We start from the raw sequence: 24,452 nt of genomic DNA on the forward strand, positions 1-24,452 counted from the left end.
TTGACAAAACTGTCATTATCGCCCAAGTTGAATGGACAAAAGATAGAATACTAAAGAAAAAGAAATATTTAAAATTATGAAATATAAATATTATTAAAAAAACAATTTTTAATTTAATTTTCATATTTATTTAAGTATAAAATGTATATTAACTTGGAAATTTATAATTTTATTATACAAACTCTTTTTAAAATAACATTGGATTTAAATTCTATTGTTTTCTTTATTTTTAATTCTTTTATCTATTATAATTAGATGTAATATATATAATATTGGCCAGGTTACATCAAAGGCGAAGAATTGAACCAATGACTTGACATATAGCATTGCATGAAATCACCTAATAATCGAGTAATAACAATCTTTTTTCCTGTTTGGGAGTTCTGTGTGTTTCTTTGCTGTAAAGGAATTTGATTGAGGAATTGTTGATGGGTTAATATTTTGTATTTTTTTTGGCAATGTTTCAAAATTCAATTTTTTACATGTTTATGTGCAAGATAAAATTTGATTAACAAATTTTGGATGGAAATAAATAAATTATTTTATTTTTATTTTTAATACTTCTAGCGTAACCGTACTAGAGACTCGTTCCCTGTATCGGAAATACCAGCGTACCAAAAACTTGTACGACATAATTATTTTTCCTTTCATTAAAAAAATCTGCAAAACCAAATTAACTCCGAACAAAAACATATCGGGAAACTACCCATCAATGGAATGTACAGTAACGGCCACCTGAATTTTGATTAATTTCCGTCACCCTCACACGCTCACTGGATGGTGGGGGATTCTACTGTCATCACCAGAGCCAAGATCTTACAACAGTATTTATTGGCATGCAGTTAATGAAACGGTCAATCTCAGAATGCGTGATCCCTTCCTTGATCGCTTGAACCATGGACTCGTCGAAGCTGGTAATAAGCAGTTATGGCAGAGGGAGAGAAACTAAGAAATGCAAGCCTCTGGATCAGAATCCAGAGGCCTACATTCCTCAGTTTCTCTCCATTGGCCCTCGCCGCCATTGGAAGTGAGCATGTGGAGATTGAGCTGGGAAAAACAGTGAGGAATCTATCGAACAGAAAAAAACTCTAACTCAACAGTGGCACAGTCGATGTCGGCAGGAAGAAATTCTCTGGAGGCAAAAATCAAGAATTCAGTGGCTAAAAGAGGGAGAGCAGAATACCAAATTTTTTCACAGATCTGCTCTAGATTACAGAAGTACAAACAAAATTCTTGAGATGAGAAATGAAAATGGGGAGTCAGTGAAGAACCATCATGACATATCAGAGTTTCTCTCAGCTCATTTCAGATCCATAGCATAGGAACCGCAGATAAGTAGAGAGGAAGCCATTAGGGAACTTCTAAAAGCCATTCGTAAATCTATTACCTCTGAGCAGAACTGGGCCCTCAGCAGGGAAATCACATTGGAAGAGGTGGAGGAAGGTGTTAGAAGCATGCCAAACGATAAAGCCCCTGGGCCGGATGGGTTTACAATCAATTTTTACAAGGCTTGCTGGAACATTGTGAAGCAGGATGTTTGGGATGTTGTAGAGGACTCTAGACGCTCTGGAACAATTCTCAAATCCATTAATTCAACCTTTATAGCGCTAATCCCAAAGGTAGAGGAAGCCAACGCTCCTGAAAAGTTCAGACCTATTGCTCTCTGCAATGTCATCTATAAAATAATATCAAAAGTTATTGCCAATAGGCTGAAGCCCATTCTTCCGGGCATCATCTCTGAAGAGCAATCGGGCTATGTAGAGGGAAGGCAGATATTAGACAATATTATTCTTGCTCAAGAGATGATCCACACTCTCCACTCAAGGAAAGAAGCAGGGATGTTAATGCAGCTTGATCTATCAAAAGCTTATGACAAGGTGAGCTGGAAATACCTTGAAGCTATTTTGGACGCTTTCGGATTCTGTAGGCAATGGGTTAACTGGATTCTTGCCCTCATCAAATCATCAAGGTTCTCGATCTTAGTTAATGGAGCCCCCTCTGAACCATTCTCACCCTCGCGAGGAATAAGACAGGGTGATCCTCTATCCCCTTTCCTATTCGTTATCCTCATGGAGGGTCTCAGCAAAATCATAGCCAAAAAGAAAGCTGAAGGGGTAATTAAGGGTCTTCAACCAATCCATTCTATACCTGCGACCACCCATCAGCAGTTTGTGGATGACACAATGTTACACAGCATCCCCACAGTGAAAGAGGCCTTGGCATTCAAGGAAATCTTAGATCTCTTTAGCAGGGCCTCAGGAATGAAAATCAATTTTTCCAAATCAACGATTTTCTTCTTCAACACTCATCATGCTATTCAGGCTCACCTTTCTCAACTTCTAGGTTTCCAGATAGGCGGTTTACCTTCGAGATATTTAGGAGCTCCCCTAACTCTCCGACCTTGGCAGAAAGTGCACTGGGAGAATATCATAGCCAACCTGGAAAAAAGATGCAAACACTGGACGCACAGGGCACTCAACTTTGCCAGAAGATTAATCCTCACCAAGGTTGTGTTACAGGCTATACCGCAGTACTTATTATCCATGCTACCGGCTCCTAAGGGGATACTTCAACAAATCAGAGCCATACAGAGATCCTTTTTATGGAATGGAAATGGGGACAAGAGAAAATGGGCGCTCGTATCCTGGAACAAATTATGCAAGCCGAAATCTATGGGGGGGCTAAATTTAGTGGATCCTTCAGTCGTCAACATGACCTGTGGTGCAAAGCTATGGTGGAGATGGATTAAAGAGCCCAATTTGCCATGGGCCAGACACTGGAAAGAAAAATACATCCCAAACTGCAATTATCAGGATCTCATAAGATTGCAGGAGGTTCCGGAGGGCTCGCCCATATGGAACCTTGCAAGACAAAACCGTAGCTTAGTGTAGGAGAATAGCTTCTGGGAAATACGCAATGGAAGGTTTGCCCTGTTTTGGGAAGATGCTTGGCAGCAACTCCCAAAATTGGACACCCCAGAGCTAATTTCTCTCAAATAGATCAGCCAGAATGAAGGCAGAAATAGAGTCTGCCACTACTGGAATCAGAGCAGCAGAGATTCAAATTGGAGAGAATGGATACATCTCAACGTTGACAACAACATTGAGGGAAATGAAAGCACAAAGCAATTCAACGGTCAGATACTTAAAAGAAAGATAAGGAAAACAGAGGAAGATGATCAGCTAAGATGGGGCATGAAAGGAAGTGGCAATTTCTCACTAAAAGAAGCAAGGGAAATGATAGAAAAGGCAGAACAGGAGGAAGCAGTGCCCTGGTGCAACAAAGTGTGGGGCGGCTTATTTTGGCCGAAAATTAAAACATTCCTATGGCTACTAATGCGGAACAAAACCCTGACATGGGACAATCTGCGCAGGAAAGGGTTCGGTGGACCTTCCAGATGCCCAATGCGCTTAGGAGAAGAAGAAACTATAAACCACCTATTTAATTCTTGTGACTGGGCAAACCATTTATGGAACTGGATGGAGGGAATTCTACGAAAATCAAACCGTGACAGAGAGTCCATCTGAAATACTATTCTAAATTGGCAAAACAATTTTTCCAAAAACCAGAGAGTCAATAGCATCTGGAAAGCCATGCCAGGCTTCTTATTGTGGACAATATGGAAAGAGCGCAACAGGAGAATATTTCAGGATGAATACAGAAATACAGAGCAATCAAAAGTAACTATACTAACAAACATTAAACAATTAATTCAGACAAAATGCAAGGTGGATCCCAATGAGAAGCCATCGGTTCGGGACTTACATATCTTGAAGTGCTTTCAACTGGAAGCCAACCACAGCATATCGATGCCGAGACACCAGCAACAACCAAATTCGGAGGCCAACAGATGGAATTGTCCGCCAGAGGGAGGTCTGAAGTTGAATTTTGATGGTGCATCCAGAGGCAACCCCGGGATGGCTGGCATAGGAGGTGTTATTAGAAACCAGGAAGGAGAAATTCTTCATATTTACTGCAGGGCGCTGGGAGAAGGCACGAACAATGAGATGGAGTTCGCGGCGTTAGAACAAGGGCTGAGAATTCTAAAGAATTTACAGAATAGCAATGCAGTGGTGGAAGGCGACTCGTCCCTGGTCATCTCAGTCGCAAAGAAAATCCAGGGAGGCACTCAGGCTTGCAAAGCTACGAAACACTGGAGGCTAGCTAAGGTGACGGAGAACATTGCACAGTTAATTGGCGGAATGAAAGGATTAGTCTTTCAGACGGTGAGTCGTAAGGCAAATGGGCTGGCGGATTACTTGGCAAATTACGGCATTAACAACCAAGATAGGGGATGGGACAGCGGTTGGCAGCAAGTGGACAGCCCGAGCCTTAAGGAGAGATGCTTACAGCTGGCAAAAGAGGACTTGGGCAATACAAACCGGGCTTAACCGGAAAACGGTAGAGTATTACGGCACCACAAAATGGAACACACTGGAGACGATATGAGTTGTGAAAGTTGGCACAGGACGAAAGGACAGGTTCGGCGGAAGCATTTATGGCAACAGAAGGCGCACACAGATTATATCTATAATATGATATATCGAAGGGACTACTGCCGCTGCCTCTTTAGAAGGATGGACACTTGGCACGAACACATTCATGAAGGCATAAGCAACATTTATTTTCAGATCTGGAGGCATCACGTAGCATTCACAGCCATCTACAAAAACTATGATGATAGTACTCCCACGTCGTTTCGGAAGGTGAGGCTCATCATGGGAAACTTCACGGAGAAAGGCTATTTAACAGACAGTCGTAGCAACGAATCCATCACTCTTTCTAAGGGCATTACTCTGGGTTACTATATTTCTTGGCTCCGAGCTGGTCATCAAGAAACGGATAATAGGGGCAACATGGATACTGGAAGCTGTCGAAGCATAAATGCAAACCAGGAGCTTCATACTGCGAGGAGCATGTATGAGACCCGAACGACAACGAGAAATAAACGAAGGATTGCTGATATGGAAGCTTCGGTTAAGGAGGAGGAACGGCCGCGCACAGAGGAGGACATAGCAAGGGAGGTCGACTGGTTGAAGGACCCGGGCACTGCCTCCAGGCGAGCTACGCAATTCGTGCGTACTCAAGCGGAAAGCTGGAGGATTAAAACCCTGTTGGCGAGAGCTTTGGAATCCAGGGATGAAGGGAACCAGCATTCTCAAGGGGAGAACTTCATCTCTGAGGCCCAACTGAAAAGTCTGTATGAGATCTATGAGGCGTTAGACCACAAAATCTCGGCAGTGCATGATGTTGCGGAATCTGTTAACAAAAAGTTAACTTTGCTTATTAGACTTCTACGACAGACGCTGAGTCCAGATCCCTTGAGCTCTGATGGTCAGCAGCAGGCACAGCCGAAAGAAATTCATAATTATCGTTCCTTGCAGGAGAGAGTGGACAAGTACGTCCTGGAACAGGGTTTGGACACAGCAAGCAAGTTCGGGATGCCCCCGCAGTAAGTCGGGGCTGTCTGTTCCACCTCTTTTGTTTTTGCAGACTGTTTCGGTGGACTTCTTGGACTGTAACTCTGTCATTTCCTGAAAGTATTTTTGTTACAGTGGCGTAGTTCAAGGTTAGCTTGTGTCAACGCTATGCGCAGTAGATAAATGGCCATGCCACCCTGCATGGTGTGCGGTTAGCATTTTGAACTTTTAGAGTATTTTGAAGTCTTAGTGCTTGTGTCTTGTGTCTGTGGACCTATCTTCCTCAGGGCTCGATCTGCAACAATAGACTTTTTGTACCATATTTTGTTTTATAATATATCTTTCTGACTTACACAAAAACTTGAAAATTTATAATTTTATTATACAAACTCTTTTTAAAATAACATTGGATTTAAATTCTATTGTTTTCTTTGTTTTTAATTACTATTAATATATATTTTATTTTTTCTTTTCTCTATTATAATTAGATGTAATATATATAATATTGGTGAGGTTACATCAAAGGCCAAGAATTGAACCAATGACTTGACATATCTCATTGCATGAAATCACCTAATAATCGAGTAATAACAATCTTTTTTCTTGTTTGGGAGTTCTGCGTGTTTCTTTGCTGTGAAGGAAATTGATTGAGGAATTGTTGCTGGATTAATATTTTGTTTTCTTGGCAATATTTCAAAATTCAATCTTTTACATGTTTCTTTACACGATAAAATTTGATTGGCAAATTTTGGATGGAAATAAATAAATTATTTTATTTTTATTTTTAATACTTTAGCCTAACCGTGGTAGAGACTCGTTCCCGGTATCGGAAATACCAGCGTACCAAAAACTTGTACGACATAATTTTTTTTCCTTTCATTAAAAAAATCTGCAAAACCAAATTAACTGCGAACAAAAACATATCAGGAAACTACCCATCAATGGAATGTACAGTAACGGCCACCTGAATTTTGATTAATTTCCGTCACCCTCACACGCTCACTGGATGGTGGGGGATTCTACTGTCATCACCAGAGCCAAGATCTTACAACAGTATTTATTGGCATGCAGTTAATGAAACGGTCAATCTCAGAATGCGTGATCCCTTCCTTGATCGCTTGAACCATGGACTCGTCGAAGCTGGTAATAAGCAGTTATGGCAGAAGAGGTTATAATGGCTAAGGGAGAGAAACTAAGAAATGCAAGCCTCTGGATTCTGATCCAGAGGCCTACATTCCTCAGTTTCTCTCCATTGGCCCTCGCCGCCATTGGAAGTGAGCATGTGGAGATTGAGCTCCAATGAAGTGAAAATATATAAAACCAATTTGCGCTGTATGTCAAATCAGTACCTAAGAGAGAGCTGAGCCCACCAGAGCTCTTTCTCTAATAGTATGTTGCAGGGTAATAAAATGAAAGATCAACAGTTGAAATTTAGACCGAGAGCGGCATATTTACAGTAATTTATCCCACACGCAAGATTCTCCATTCCACTTTTCTTTCAATCTGAGATATGGGCCTACATCTTCACATTATAAATTGAATTCATAGGATTCTTTCGATGGTGGCAGACATCTTTCCTTACCGCAGGATTTTTAGTGGTTGGGAATAAAATTTTCAGAGGCCGTTAATTTTTATCACTGTAATTTTTCTTTGGGTCATGAGATATTGGCCGACATCTTTACATGTACACCAGATGCTTTCAACGGTGGCCCACAATTTCTTTTGGATTTTGAACCATACACTGTGAATTGATAGTCATTCTTCTATTCCGACAATTTCTTTTGGATTTTGAACCATACACTGAATTGATAGTCATTCTTCTATTCAATTAAATTATGAGTTGGACTCAGTTTATTTATAAAAAATAAAATAAATAATAATAAAAAACCATTTCTATCACGGTTTCAAATGCAAAAATTTATTTTATATATAATTAAGTTAAAATTTAAGATATTTACCTATTTAAAAAATATCACAGTTTGAAATGCAAAATTATATTATAGATATATTTTTATTTACTAAGTTAAAATGTAAGATATTTACAATTTTTTTTAAATATATGTTTATTTAGATTTATATTATATTAATAAAATATATAATTATTTATGTATTAAACAGAAGATGGAATGTTTATATTTATCACTTAATTTTTTTAAGATGAACATATTTAACATGTATATGTGTATTTAGTAATAAATATATAAATACTCACTTTTTACTATCTATATTTTTAAGGATGAAGGTTTGGTTTTGCATCGGTTAAAGTGTGTACACTCAATTTTCTTAACTATTTTTTTTAGGCTATATGTGTCTCCAATGATGAGGATGTGCAAACTCACCTCACACCAACCACCCTCTTGGGAGGTTATGGTGTGCATGTGTTTGCATAGCAATGGGGTTGTGCACACTTACAACACACCATCCACCTTCCTAGGGTTGAGAATTTGCATGCACGTGATTGATGACAATGATTGTGCACAATCACACTCCATGTGCCTTACCAAGAAGTGAAGTTATGCATGTGTGTGATACACACACAGGTGCACACCCTAACTCTCATAACAGGTCGTTAAGAGTGAGCATGTGTGTATGAACATACACAAATATGTACACCCTTGTCCATATATCCCCTATTTTCTCCCAACCCCTTGTCATGTACCCACTCATATGCACAAGTCTTACCCCATGAAGGGTGAGTAGGAGTGTGTGAACATGCAAAATTATACACACCCTCACCTACCCACCACGTACCCTCCTAGGGAATGTGGTGTGTGGAGACTACACATTTGCACCCTAACCCCATGGAGGGTGGCTAAGAGTGAACATGTGTATGCATAAGCACAAAAAATATGCGCACCCTTCTCAACCCATCCTCTTGAGAGGAGTCTAAACAAACATCTACACCCTCCCCACCCAAGGGATGTGTGTGTGTGTGTACGAGAGAGAGAGAGAGAGAGAGAGAGAGAGAGAGAGAGCATACGTGACATGCACACCCTTAATTACCCACCACCTACCCTCCTAGGGGCCAAGTTGTGTGGATACAATGTGCCCAAACATGGAATCTTTTATCCTCCCATCCTCATGAGGGGTGAGAATGCGTACGCAACATGCATACTGTCATCCTCCACTACACAACCTTTTAATAGTGAAGGTGTGCAAGTCATGTGTGTAGCTCTAACCTCCTTTTTTATTCAGAGGAAAAAAAATGAATTTTTCATTGTAATTGAAAATTTTGCAAATTACATTGTCTGCCCCAAACAGGTAACAGGTAACATAGTGTACTCCTACCTCACTTGACTAGATATCTAAACTTACATTCACTAATTGAACAAGAGCAGAAATAGAGTCCTATGAAGACACTAAATCCCCAACCGATCTCATACAACAACCAAGACATTTAATTGCACATACCATACAGATTTGTCATGCTTCAACTACAAGCATATACTAACGAACTCCAGCACAAAGAAGTATCCCACTTCTGAAAGATCACCTGATTACCCCACCAAAAGGGACAAAATCTCCTCAATCCCAAAATGCATACAATTGATAATCACAATGCAACATATTAACCATAAAATAAACAAAACTACAAAAGCGAACCAAAAGAGAAAAAGACCCTCATATATTTAATTGACCATCCCTCATAAGTGCGCCTTTGTAATATGGCTAGAAATGGATCATATCCATTGACACCCTACATCCTTCTTTTGATAGCATGTCTGCATCCACATTTTGTCTCTATATATGTAGGAGATTGCTACCCTGAGAAATGAAGAAAATAAAGAGCTAATCCTTTCCAACTTATGAGAGAAAGTGAGAGCCTGTAGAAAATATTTCTGATTATCCTACCCAATCTATGTAAATTACATATACATCCTTACTTTTCTCACTTCTTTATAAATTAATAAATAAAAAGTTATAGCACCTGCACTCTTCTAATTTATAAATATATTAAAACAAATAAAAAATAAATTTTACATTTAAATAAAAAATCATAAATTTTTTTAATTAAATTATTTTATATAAAAAATAAATCATAAATTATTTTCTTTAAATTTATTAAATTTTGAATTTAAATAATTAATTAATTTTTTTATTTTTAAATTTATATTTTTTTATTTCATCATAAAATCTTATAATATTTTTTTTTACTAATAAGTTTGAATTTTACCTTCCACGTTGTTGTATACTTTACTTTCTTGGGTTACTCACCAATTTTGAGTATTGAAATTTAATTATTACAATTTTTTACTTCAACACTTTTGAATTTTCATATTTATATGTAAGTTATTTTTTTTGGGCGTTTAGATGACTAGGTTTTAAAATTTTAGCTATTTTTTCACATTACCAACAAATATTTTACAATTTGGTATAGGGGTGTAGGTGTTGGGTGTAATGTATGAAAAATAGTAAATATTTATTCAATATAATGAATTTATTTTTATTTTATATGTTATTTATAACCATTGTTTATGTAAAGTTTTGCTTAAATTATATTGGTAAATAATTCATAGTAAATATGTTATTTATGTAAATATAAGCTATTTTTAAAGCTTTTGTTTTTGGATTAAAATCTCATTATACAAATATCTAAAAATCATGTATGAATATTGAAGTTATATCAATAAATTAGACATTAAATATATCCACATGGTATTATATTATGCAAAGCCTACAATAAGGTCTTGTAGTTATGGTCCAATACTAATAATGATCAATGTGGAAATCTGATTTCTAGAGTCTTGCCTTGGCAAGAATAATAATGATTTTGTAACAATATTTGAAATTAATTAATAAACACATAAAATTTATCAATACCACATGCCCAAAAACCATAGCTCATTTCGCAATCAAAATATTTTATTCTAATTTAATTTTATAACATTTTTTAATTAAATGTAAAGGAAAAAAGGTTATACTTTTGAGATATATCTACACTTTCTACCCTCATTACTACTAAAAAATTTTGGTGGATATTCCATAAAGATTAAATCAAAGTTTTAATAAAATGAAAAATGAGAATACTTGTATATATAGAGATGTGAAATTTATATAATACCAGTCTAGATTCATCATCTTAACTCCAGAACTACCAAGGGTAGAGAGGAATCAAATCTCTTTTCACTCCAAAAGAAGTTTGCAACTCAAGAGATTTGATCCCTCTATGACTCTTAGTAAATCCGAAATTAAAATAAATCTAAAATAATTTTACTTTAGTTATATATAACATTTTCTTTAATATTTTAATATATATTTTTGTATTTAAAAACAAACTTTAATAAAATATTTTCATTACTATGATGTAATTACTTTCATTTTCATCCTTCACCATTTCTATTAACTTTTGAAAAACCAAAGTCATTGAAGATTGTACCATGGGGAATCAAATCGCTATTGTGAATCACATTCAAAGTCCTTGTACATTATGTCAACAAAGGTTATGAAGTTTACTTTCTTTTGTTACCTAGATATACAAGTTTAAACTTGCACCTATTCATAGGCATGGTTCATATGTTATTATAGAAGAACCTCGTCTATATGAGATTTTATTGCAAGATTTGATCCTAGGAGATTTGCAAATTGTCTTGAAAAGCAACCAATGGTGCTTGGTTAATGTATCTTTATAGCATTTTATAGACAATTCGTTAGACCTCTACTTGCTTCAATAGAAGACAAGCCAACTCATATGGGTTTCAGAATGCATTAGTACACATGCAATGTAATGATCATGTCCACTACCATATTTTCTCTCTAGTATGACCAATGGAGAGAGGATCTGAAATTACTTGTTATATATATATATATAAAATAAAAAATATTTAAGCATAACCAAGATGCATAAGTATTATTAAAACATAATAAATAATTATACTATAGATATAAATTAAAAAACATCTCGATAAATTAAAAAACATCTAAGCACAACAAGGATGCATAAGTATTATTAAAACGTAATCAAACATAGTCAATATTATATGATAGATATATATTAAAAAACATTTAAGCAGAATAAGGATACATAAACATTATTAGAACATAATAAATAGTTATACCATAGTAATAAAGCATGATTTTCAAATAAATAAATGAAGTCATGTTACTAAAATTATGTGTAGTTAATGTCATAAAGTATATGCTGGTATGGATTCTCTGGAAAGAGCGTAATGCTCGAATCTTTAAGAACTTTGTGATGTCAGTGGATAGGTTAATAGAAAAAACGAGGCAGCTAATAACAGAAACGATCCACACTATGGACATAATACTGCAAGAGGGGAACATGTCACCAAAGGATCAAAGGATAGTCCAAATCCTCAATCTCAAAGCCCGAACCACTCCTACAGGCAGGAACCAGACCACAAGTGCGATGAAGCAGGACAAATGGGGAACACCTCCATTTCCATCATTCAAACTAAACTTCGATGGCGCGTCAAAGCAAAACCCGAGAAAAGCCGGGTACGGTGGAGCAATCAGGGACCACACGGGGAATATCTAGCTTATCTACCATGGAAATCTGGGCACCAACACCAACAACGCTGCAGAAATGATTGCTCTCATCAAAGGCATCACCCTAGCTGACCGCTACAAATTTCTACCCCTAATAGTGGAAGGAGACTCGGAGATTGCCATCAAGATGATGAGAAAACTTCAAAACGGAGCTCAAGTGGACAAGATCACACCCAGTTGGAGGCTCTCGGCAATCCTGAAGGATCTACAAGCCCTTCTCGGCAACATTCAAGGCATCACCTTTCAAGCAGTCAGAAGAACTACAAATAAGTTTGCCGACACCATAGCCAATGCTGGCATTCAGTCCAATAGTGAAGACTATCACATCCTCTGGCAAGACTTGGAGGAGGGGGAACTCAGAGAGAAATTCCACACCATAAACCAGGTAGACCAGCAAGCATAGCGAATGCAAGGCTCCCATGATTCTTCCATATTTGCATCTACTGACAATTCTACAAGCTATCAGCGACCCACTCGGAGGAAAAAAAAAAAAGAGAGAGTGAGAGCAGAGACTAGACTAGATCAGTTGTACAAAGGCAGACACAGGGAGGTCCCATCAACTCTCACTCCGCATCATGTATTTCACTGTATTCTATTAATATAAAGTCTCGTTGAACCTTACAAAAAAAAAAAGTTAGAAAGTATAATTTTTCTTTTTTAATTAAATTACAATCACTTCAATTGGTTTAGTAGCCATGGGTAAATAAAAATTTTCATAATTAAAAATAAAAAGATAATTATGAACCACATAGAATTCTATGCATAATCATTCTTAACCTGCAAGATTTTGTCACTCCATATATTATAAACATTCAACTCATAATTGTACCAAAAAAAATATCAGTTATATTCAATCTTAATAAGCAATTAGGATTAAGGGTGTGTTGTAAGTGATTTTGACATAAGAGCAACCCTTAATCACATTAACTTAGTTGAGCAAAAAAACAATAATTAATGGTTTGTTATTTGAGATATAAACTCTTAAATCTTGTGACATTTTGGAGATAGTTTATAAAACTCAACACGAAAATTATTAGATAATTGTTAACTATTCATTGCTTACATTCTCTATTTTGCCTCAAACATTTTTCTTAATGTTAAGGTGCAATAAGCATTATTTTTCTTTGTTGAATATCACACGAGGACTAAGATTTTTAGTGTCTCATAGTATGGTAAAAGATGTAATTGATACCCATTTTGCTTCATGTCCAACAATGCATGATTAATTAACATCATTTCTTTTTCGAGTAAACCATTTCACTCTACAATTGTTTTGGCAAAAGATTGCATAAAATCATGCATCTCAGTTTTGTGCTTCCTAATTTCCTATGTATGTTCCTTCATATCAATGATGTATTTTTTCCAAAAATTCAACTTATTTTTCACAAATAAAATTTGTACATTTCCTTCTAAGATCATTGCTTTGTGTCCCTATCATTACCATAGTATCCAAGTATCCATATGTAAGCATCCATTATCCATTTCCACACCTGTTTTGAGAATATAATTGCTAGAGGCCATCATTACTTGGCAATAATTCTTCACTAACATTATTTTAAATTATTTTAAAACCCATTTGTTTTAACATGCACATATTTTTTTTTAACTTTATATCATAGTTAGCACATTTTACTTTTTCTACTTCTATATACTTGAGACATAAACCCTTATCTTTTGTGACCCTAAATCCATATAACTCACACATAATATATGGCCCTTAACCCTTAACCCATATAACAACTAAAAAACTTAAGCCCCTACAACCCATAACCCCTTAAAATTAGAACCTTACCCCTAACACTTATATGCTATAACTCCCCCTAACCACCTCATACAATCTTAACTAATACAAATTCTATAAACCCTAATACTAACCCATAAATATTACTAGTCAAGGGATATAACAATTAGAGGTTATGGAGGTTAAATGGTTACACATTACGAGATACATAAGCTCAAGAATTAAATATATTAGGGATGATATGAGTGGAGGATTAAGGGATAAATTAGTTTTTTAAAGGATGGTAGTTTAGGGGTTAGCGTTTTAGGGTTCAACAGTTCCAAAGGCTGCACATGGTAATTGTTAAGGGCTATAATCATCAATTATTATCATGTTTAATCTATAAGACTAACCTCTCTTAGATCTAACTAGTAACCCTTATAACTAATAACCCCTATGAACTTAGAAATCAATGCCAATACACACTAAAAAGATAAAATGTGAATAGAATTGAAAAGAAAGAGATGTAGCTCTCAGGTGTGGCCTGCACCTGGAGACTACACTCAACCTTGAGAGATCACTCTCGTCCACTCTATTCCTCAATCAATCAAAGATTACATCATTAAATACAATACCAGGAAATAGGAAGTTGCACCCAAACCCCATAATTATAGGAACTAATCCTAAACTAGGGAGAAAGTTACAACAACGTAACTATTTTCTCCATTAATAACAAAATAATATTAATTATTCTCAACTCCCCCCCTTAATGGAGAAACGGTTCTCCTGAACTCCTAGCATCTTTCTAAACAATTCAAATTTCACTCGTGCAAGAGGCTTTGTAAAAATATCAGCCACATTGTCACAAGTTTTACAACATTCGACAGCAATTTCTTTTGACTGTATTTTTTCTCTAACAAAGTGAAACTGGGTGTCTATGCTTTTGGTGTTTTTATGAAACACTGGATTGTATGCTAATTTGATAGTGCTCTGGTTGTCACTTTTGATAGAAGTGGGTTGCTTCTGTTCTTTTCCTGCATCGTTAAGAAGTCTCCTCAACCAGATTGCTTCACATGTTGCTGCACACAATGCTTGATATTCAGCTTCACATGACGACAAAGCTACAGTACTTTGTTTCTTGCTGCTCCATGCAATTACCCCAGAACCTATGTTAAATGCATAACCTGTGATGGACCTCCGATCATCCAGGTTACCTGCCCAGTCTGAGTCTGAAAAACCTGCTAGAGTAACATCAGATACATCAGTGTATAAAATACCAAAATGAACAGTACCACAAAGATACCTCAACACGCTTTTTGCTGCTGTCCAGTGAATTTCACGCGGTTTTGACATAAATTGGCTCAACACACTAACAGAGTATGCCAAGTCGGGTCTGGTTGTTGTAAGATATATCAGGCTGCCAACCAGCTGTCTGTACATTGTGGCATCTACCTCCTTAGTGCCATCGTCACTGCTCAATTTCAAATTTTGCTGCAAAGGTGTCGCTGCTGATCTACACCGATCCATCCCAAACTTTTCCAACAGATTTCTCGCATACTTCCCTTGGGTAAGAAAAGTTTGCCCAGTATCTCTGAATACTTCTAATCCCAGACAATAGTTAAGGCTTCCGAGATTTTTCATCTCAAAAACTTGTGCCATGAGCCTTTTGATTCCTCTGATTAAGTCATCTGCATTTCCTGTTAGAATCATATCATCCACATATAGAGAAATCAAAATAATCTGCCCCTGATTATTGTACTTGGTATACAAATTTGGGTCATTTAAGCTTCTATGGAAACCATACTCTATAAAGAAAGAATCAACCTTTTCGTACCAAGACCTGGGTGCTTGCTTTAAACCATATAAAGCCTTTTTCAATCTGCAAACAAGATGTTCCTGCCCCTGCTTTACATATCCTTCTGGCTGTACTAAGTAAATTTCTTCTTTTAAATCACCATTTAAAAATGCAGATTTAACATCAAGCTGGTGTAATTCCCAATTACATTTAGTAGCTAAAGAAATAAGCATTCTAATTGTATTTAGCTTTGCTACAGGTGCAAAAGTATCATCAAAATCTATACCTTCCTTCTGTGAATATCCTTTTGCAACCAACCTAGCTTTTAACTTATCTATACTTTCGTCTGCATTCATTTTTGGTTTAAACAGCCACTTGCTTCCTATAGGTGTTTTATTTTTAGGCAGCTCTACTAATTCCCAAGTATTATTTCTAAGAATTGATTCCATCTCCTCATTCATTGCAGCTCTCCATTCCTCAAATTGACTAGCTTCTTTATAATTAGAGGGCTCTATAATGTTCAAAAACTTTGACATCAACGCATAGTTTCTCAACTTCAATGGTAATTGAGTCTTCCTACCTGGCCTTCTTGGTAGGGGACTTACCTCAATTTTGTTTTCTTCTGCAATAACTGGGCCTGCTCTTTTACCTTCTTGCTGTTCTTCTTCATTCTCTTCTTTCTGCTCCTGTTCCTACTCCCTTTCATCCTCGCTGCTTTCCTCCAACAGCAATGGAATGTGCCAATCATCTCCAACATCAGCTTTCCTTTCCTGTACCTGTTCATGAAAGACTACATCTCTACTTGCAAATGTCTTACGAGACTCAGGATTGAACAGTTTGTATGCTTTAAACTCTGTGCCATAACCAACAAAGATACATTTGACTGCCTTAGGGTCTAGTTTCTTTCTATCAGCTTTGGGTACATGTGCAAATGCCTTTGACCCAAAGACTCTTAAGTGATTTACTGCTAGTTTAAATCCATACAAGGCTTCAAAAGGGGTTTTGAAGCCAAGAAACCTAGTAGGACTTCTATTTTTCAAATATACAACAGTATTTATCGCTTCTGCCCAAAAAGTATTAGATAGACCCTTACCTTGCAGCATGCTCCTTGCGCATTCTACCAGGGTTCTGTTTTTACGTTCTGCAACTCCGTTTTGCTGTGCTGTGTGCGGCACTGTATATTGCTGAACAATCCCGTGAGATTTGCAGTATTTCATGAATTCCTTTGATTTGTATTCTCCTCCTTGATCATATCGGAGAATTTTAATACTTTTTCCAAACTGTCTTTCCAGCAGGGTTTTGAAATCTATAAAACATTGGAAATTCTGACTTTTCTTGTTCAAAAAATAAATCCATGAATACCTAGTGCAGTCATCAGTAAACAACAAAAAATAGTATGCCCCCCCTAGCGACCTTGTCTGCATGGGACCACATACATCAGTGTGCACTAGTTCTAAGATTTCTGTTTGCCTCCTCCTATCATGCACAGGGAACTGTTCTCTGTGCATCTTTCCTAAGGCACAACCTTCACAGTTTAATTGAATGTTACGAAAGATGAGGAGACCTTCGACCATACCTTTCTTCTGTAACAACATGAGATCCTGCAGATTCAGATGACCAAACCTCTGATTCCAGAGTTGTTCAGTTGTCGACTCTCCTGCAACCATTGCTTTCTTTGATATACTTTTTGCATCCAATCTATATAGACTTCCAACTCGCATGCCTGTTGCAACAATTTCATTCCTGCAATCCTTTATCACATAGTGAGTCTTGAAGAATTCGACATTCATATCTTGGTCAGCCATCATGGATACAGATATCAGGTTTTTCTTTATTCCAGGTACATATAAAACATTTGAAAGGTGACTAATTTTTCCATTTGGTAACTTAACTGAAATCACCCCATGACCTTTAATCTGATATCCATTATCACCCCCTAGATATATTTTTGATCCATTTATATTTTCTTCAAGACTGTCGAAAAATTCTTTATTACCTGTCATGTGAGAGGATGCTCTGGAATCGACATACTAGATGTCATCTTCATTTGATGCAGAAAGGGCACAGTCGACTGTGAACAATCGAAATTCATGACTGAAGTCTTCTTCTTCAACAAAATATCCTCTGTGTTTTGGATTTACCTGTCTCCTCCTTGCCTCATCAGCCTGCTTCTTATAATAACAATCTCTCTGTATATGACCCTTCTTTCCACAATAAAAGCATTTCTTTTCATAATGATTTGCAAGCATACCTTTATGACAATGATGTTTATGTGTTGTTCCTCCTTTCTGGACTGATTGCTGCTGTGACTGCTTCCCTTTAGATAGTCGTCGTTTTTCCACCAGCGCAAGATCGTCACTTTGGGGGTTCAGATTCAGATTCTGTCGTCGCTCTTCCTCTTGCTGCAAGATCGCAGTGAGATCATCAAACGTGGGTGTTTTCTCCCTTGTTGAGACTCCAGTGATGAAGGTTTGGAAATCATCACGCATCCCATTCATTGTAATTGCAACAAGATCTTCATCAGCCACCGCCACTCCAATGGCCACCAATCCGTCTTTAACATCCTTAATTCGCGCGACAAATGCAGTAGCAGACTCCCTTTCATCCATCCTCGTTGAAAATAGCTTGCTTTTCAGAGCCAAAACTCTATTTGTATTCTGGGTTTCATACAGATTCTTGATTTTCGTCCAAATCTCTGCGGACGTTTTACAGTCTCTGATGTGCGCAATGACATTGTCTTTCACAGACATCTTTAACAGGACCTTGGCCTTGTTTTCTCATTTTTCCCAGTCTTCCTTCTACGTGCTCGCAGTCGGCTTCTGCTCATCTCCTGTCACCATAGTCCAAGCGTTCGCACCTTCGAGCAGGGTCTGGATCTTAAACTTCCAATTCGTGAAGTTAGACCCGTTGAGTTTACCAGACTCGTTAAGATAAGATTCCCTCGTATTACTCATTATGAATCTTCTTAACAGCAACAACAACAAAAAAAACAATAACTGTCAGATCGATCTGTCACCTCTGCCACCGATCTGCAGTGTCTGGCACTCCTGCTTCAATGAGAAAAGTCGGTGTTTCCAACACAGCCGAAACAATGATCTGATCACAATTGATCCAATCCACCTCTCCCGGATTGATCTGCCACTTCGCCGATCCTGCTCTCCCTGCAGATCGCCAAACGAAGTCGAGGTTTCCCGCATATCTCCTCTGGCGCTTTCCCGGTCTGTCTCTCCCGGACGGATCTACAACTCCGCCCATCTGCACCGTTTGCAGACCGCCAAATGAAGTTCACGCTATTCACAGATCCCCTAGGCGCTACCCCGAGCGAAAAATCCGTGCTAATTCAAAATCGCTTAGAGTATTTTAATTGGCACGACTTTCACGGTAAAATCTCGCGCCAATTGGGCTTTTTGGCGCTCTGGCGCAGTTTATTCCTCAATATCCGCGCTAATTCCTCTTCTGGCACGACTGTCAGCGCAAAATCCGCGCCAATCCGTGAAAAATCCGCACCAAAACTTTCGAGTCCGAGCCAGGTGTTATGCAGTCCACCTGCTCAGTCGAGCATAGAGCTCTCGTGTACACACAGCCACAAAGGCACGTCAAGCCACACAGGCTACTCCAGCCACACAGGCAAGCTAGCTACTACAGGCACTTCAGCCTCACAGGTGACAAAAGATCAAGCTCACTCAATCTGAGCTCTGATACCAAGATAAAATGTGAACAGAATTGAAAAGAAAGAGATGTAACTCTCAGGTGTGGCCTGCACCTGGAGACTACACTCATCAACCTTGAGAGATCACTCTCTTCCACTCTATTCCTCAATCAATCAAAGATTACATCATTAAATACAATACTAGGAAATAGGAAGTTGCACCCAAACCCCATAATTATAGGAACTAATCCTAAACTAGGGAGAAAGTTACAACAACGTAACTATTTTCTCCATTAATAACAAAATAATATTAATTATTCTCAACTTAAAACTATCAAGCTAACGCATAACAACTATTACTCCTCTAATATCATTCATCACATTTTGTGGTTCCTCAACTCCTTTGTAAGCTTTGTATTTCTTGTTTCTTAGCAAATCTTATTCTGCAAGCTCACTATAGTTTCTACATATCCTCTTTTAGTATAGTATCTTATTCTCATGGGAAGAAATCATGTTCTACAACCTTACGATAGTCGCTACAAATCCTATTCTCTTGGTCACATAACCATGTTCTCATGGTTACCAATGGTACTTATGTCTTATAATTGCTATTGAAATTATGATATATAGTATGATTTCACTCTACTCCATAATGTTATTAAATTTGTGATTTACAATCTTAGTTATTGTTTTATGAGTCACCAAACCACTATTTATAAATCCCACATCCAAATTCATTTCTCATTCTACTACAATATATTATGGGGCCTTTTCTTTTTATGATCTTGTATGCATTGTCCTCGAGACCACATGATTACAAGGTAAGTTCAAGTATGTCTCTCACATTCCTTAATAATTTATTGGTATCTTTTAATAATGTTTTATTTCTAAATTGAAATACCTCCTTGACTTAGTCTATCCATCACTCCTCATTGTTCATTTATTTTGTCACTAGCATCCCCTTCTTATGGTGAGAAAATATATTTCAATTAGGGGAGGGGATGCCTCGCACAAGCCATGCCATGTTCTTATATAGAAGTGTGTGAGCCATGTTCCTTGCATATACACTAGTAACACATGTACCATTAATTGGGATAAAGTATTATCCATGGCATAAACCTATATAGCGTTGACATGGGTATCATTGGTTAAGTGTTTACCTTTCAAAAACCATAGTCATGTTTTTTTTACACCATGTTATAACTATAATTACTTTATTTTTCATCATTACTAGGCTTGCCATTATCTTAATCTTGATTGAATGGATTTATTGCCACCCATACCATCTCTTTTGTCAAATATAATTAGCATTCTACTACCTTACTTTCCCCAGAACTACAACTTTATTAGTAGCATAAGAAATATTCCAGTTTCTTTCACAAAGGAACAATCTAGAGCTATTGAGGTTTGATCTATTCATCATGAATCTATAGGAAAATGCATCCTCCAAATTTCTTGTAAAATCCATGTAAATATTTCAAGAGGTAAGATAGTTGGTCTATTTTGAGCTTTGAAAGTTACAATGATAGGGTAGCATTAGAGTTTTGCAAGACTTTATGTGACTTTTCAAATATGGTAATGTGGCTCTACATCCCTATTTACGAAGCCATCATCAAGGATGACTAGACTGTCTGTGCATGTTGAAAAACGGCTCAAAATATGAATTGTAACACTCCCTCGCACCCCCCTTGAACTATCTCAGATTGTAAGAGGTGTTCCTTATTGAATTGACCTAAACTACAAGATATATTATGAAGACGGGATCACAAAAATCCTCTATTTGCAACTTCAAATCTCAAAACCAATACCACCATCGTGTTCTACTCGTCAATAAATTTCTAGCGATAAAATGTTTATCTCAATTTGACTCCCATATTGAAAGTTATGCTCCGTGAAGTTTACCTAATCATATTAGGCCACGTCATAATTGAGTTTCCACATGGCACACATGTGGCATTGCCAAGTTAGCTCAAGTGTAAACCCCACTTGTCCCTTCCCACCCTGCTTTGCAATGTTTCCCTGTTACATTTGTTTCTAGGATCTCAAAAATTGGGTTTACATAGTTGGCTTCCTATTTCAAACTCCCCTCTCGTTAACTCATGGCAAACTTGGGGGGGGGGGGGGGGGGGGGGGGGGCGAGGGCATGGTGAATGTAGGTTGTTGATCGAACTTTACTACAATCATGTTACCATGAGGTGGCATCTTTTTTAAATGTGGGATCCTCGGTAGGAGTCCCCATATCGAACAACTCATTCACCATGAAAATGCAATGAATTCAATAATCTTCCATGAGTAATGTTGAACCATAAATTTTCCAACAATATATTAGACAATTTAATTATCGATAGCTAATTCATGCATAAGTAATTATACTTATCCGAATAACTTGAAATGGCTAGAAAATGAAGAAGGGACTTCAAATCTCCACCCAACCATAGGCCAAGTACACCAAATCTTCCTTGTAGTCGACCACCCCCAAGTCAGATCCAAAGTCTAAGGGGATGCTTGCTTAGGGAATTCACCCAAGACTTAGTTGGGGTATTTCTCAGTTCCATGAGACTGAATCTACTATCTAGGAGCTTTATCGGTTATATTTTCAAGGCAATCATTGTAGGAGCCCATAGCCCAATGTCTAGGTGATTTATAAACCTTCCCAGCAAGCACCACAATGGTTCAACTGTTGGAAAATGTAACTCCTACTTGTCTCTAGTTGTGATTCTTACTAAGTAAAGGAGTATGTTCCTAGTAGTTAGGATATATTTCCTACATTGGTGTGTGGTTGAGATATTCTCTCAACCAACAGATTGTGTGTGCATGTATGTATGTAATTGCATTTGATTAATGAAATGATAGACATCATCAGATTTTATCTTGGTATCAGAGCCTGTGAGGGCCTGGCCCCTCGTGGGCTTGGCCTCTCCTGGGCTGAGAGAAAATAAAAAAAGTGTATTGCTTTATTTTATTTTTTTTAAGTTTGTCCATCCATTGAAGGCGGAGGTTACAGTTATTGATTCCGTTTGGAAATCGTGAAGAAGAGGCCACTGCTCACACCTGCGTGGTAAGCTGTTGCCGCTGTCTACTAGCAGCATTTTCTTTTTCTCTTCGCTTCTGTGGGATTGAGCCAGAGTGGAGTCGTTGCTGCATGTGAAGAGGAGGCCGTAGGAAGTGGAGGAGGTTGTAATTTTATATGAACTAGCATATGCGCTAGTGTGAAACAATGTAAACCAGGTGGAGCGCGCCCGCAGCCACAACAAGAAGGTGGGGCTCGACCACCTCTGCGAGGTCGTGTGCGGTAATTTTCTCAACATACCCTTTGCAGACAACAGCTTCGACGCTGTCTATTCCATCGAGGCCCGATCTCTGCCGGAGGCAGATTAAGGCTGTGTATGCCTGGAAAATGCGTGAAAAACGCTGACTGCGTTTTGTTGAGCAAGGAGAAGACCGACGGAGGCTGCAGTCGCGCAGTTTGTCCATCATCCGTGCGCATGGCATATCTGTTGCGCGACCTGTGGAGGAGTTGCAGAGACTGAAATGGATCACCTGAAGAGGAGCTGTGAAACGTTGCCGTGGATCTGGTGACCTACAACCGTGGTGTGTCTGCCAGTCGGGAGAGAGATCCGATCAGGAGGCAGCATATCGGTTGAGCTCGAATCGTGGTCGCATAGTAGTCGTCGAGTAGCTGCGAGGCCCGAAGGCCGCAGATGGATGGCTGAATCATTGTTGTTCATCAACACTTGTGCAACTGTTGAGGACAAGAACCACTGTAATATTTGGATCTGGAGCAGAAAGGTCGAGAGTTCCTGCTCAGGAGTGGGTTGGTGGATCATTTGTGTATGCCTGGAGACTGCTGGAGACCGAGCGAAGGAGTGGATTAAATCTGCCTGTGGTGAAGCAGCGAGAGCATCGATGGATCCGAATCAGTGGTGTGGCGGACCAGTGGTTTTTTGGATAATTAATTCAGATTATATGGATAACTTTGTGAGGCCTGAACCATCGTCAAGCTATTTGTTCGTGATAAAAGGAGGATTGTGGAGGATATGTCCTTTTGAGAGCGGATGACCTAATTTGAAAGAAGCTATTCGACTGCAGAGGAAAGAATGGGGGAAACCTCTGATCTAGAGGAGGCAATAAGAAGAAACTCAGAAGTGCCAACGTTTCCTACCCTGCGGAAGATTTCCTTAATACCCCTTGTGTTCCTGATATATTATGAGGTGTCGGGAGGGCCTTTCGGTGTTGAGGATTCAGTGAAAGCCGGGGGTCCTCTGTTAGCGCTGTTGGGATTCATTGTTTTCCCCATCATATGGAGTATTCCTGAGGCCCTTGTGACGGCAGAGATGGGGACCATGTTTCCTGAAAATGGTGGGTATGTTGTGTGGGTGTCTTCTGCCTTTGGGCCATTTTGGGGATTCCAGCAGGGATGGATGAAGTGGCTGAGTGGGGTGATAGATAATGCCCTATACCCGGTGACTGTTTCTGGACTATCTCAAATCAGCAATACCCGCACTGGGTGGGGGACTGCCTAGGGTCATCGCTGTTCTGCTATTGACAATTGCGCTTACATATATGAACTACAGGGGCCTGACTATTGTGGGCTGGACTGCAGTTTGCTTGGGGGTGTTTTCCCTGAGGCCCTTCTGTGCCATGGGATTGATATCAATCCCAAAATTGGACCCTGCAAGGTGGTTGGTGGTGGACATGAAGGATATAGATTGGAACCTTTATTTGAATACTCTGTTCTGGAATCTGAATTATTGGGACTCAGTCAGTACTCTTCTACATTCTAGAACCATCTGAAATAGTTGCTTCTGCCCTGATGAATTCGACACTTTCCCAACTTCAAGAAGTTCTAAGATGGTTGAGGATGAGTGTGAAGGCTGCGGCTGCATCATGAGCTTTTGCAAAAATTGCTTGATCGAGGCCAGCTCTAGCGTGGAGGTCGTTGAAGCAGATCCACACACTGTGCAGGAAGCAAAATTTCTTGAGGCCGTTGAAGCAGACGTGCTGGAGGCAGAAATTTCTTGCTGGAGGCCGAAATTTCTTGCTGAAATTGCTTGCCTGGAGGCGTGGTAAGCAGCTGGTCAACTAGTGGCGCATTTCAGCCGAAATCCAGTGGTGGAAAATAGTTGTTGCGTGAATGTGGATTCATTGCCAGAGAGCAGGCGACTTGCTCGGAGGCCGCGTGAAGGATCTCAGGGATCGCGTGAAGGAGAAGGATGTCAGGGATCATGTGAAGGAGAATTGCTTGGTTGCCAGAGGATCAACTTCAAGTTGGGGATTATGTGCGGTCAAGAAAAGTTCCAATTTTGAACAAGCCAGAGAATATGAGTGTTGTGAACAGTAGTTGGAATAGATAGTGATATG

General features: G+C 38.5%; 1 protein-coding gene and 1 pseudogene across 1 annotated transcript; both read left to right on the forward strand.

The window, feature by feature from the left end:
- The first annotated feature begins 3,593 nt into the window (after positions 1–3,593).
- On the forward strand, positions 3,594–4,391 carry LOC149147559 (uncharacterized). The gene has a single exon (XM_089441873.1). It carries the CDS (start codon positions 3,594–3,596, stop codon positions 4,389–4,391), a length of 798 nt encoding a protein of 265 aa, XP_089297999.1.
- Positions 4,392–23,054: 18,663 nt separating this feature from the next.
- LOC149147560 (putative polyamine transporter At1g31830) lies at positions 23,055–23,885 on the forward strand (annotated as a pseudogene).
- The last annotated feature ends 567 nt before the right edge of the window (positions 23,886–24,452 follow it).

Source organism: Pinus tabuliformis, chromosome 9 (assembly GCF_031772625.1).
Source record: "Pinus tabuliformis cultivar Carrire ecotype Pingquan chromosome 9, CPIR1, whole genome shotgun sequence".
Classification (NCBI taxonomy): domain Eukaryota; kingdom Viridiplantae; phylum Streptophyta; class Pinopsida; order Pinales; family Pinaceae; genus Pinus; species Pinus tabuliformis.

Coding starts and splice junctions, on each gene's coding strand:
- LOC149147559 (XM_089441873.1), top strand. CDS start 3,594: ATGCCAGGCTTCTTATTGTGGACAATATGGAAAGAGCGCAACAGGAGA.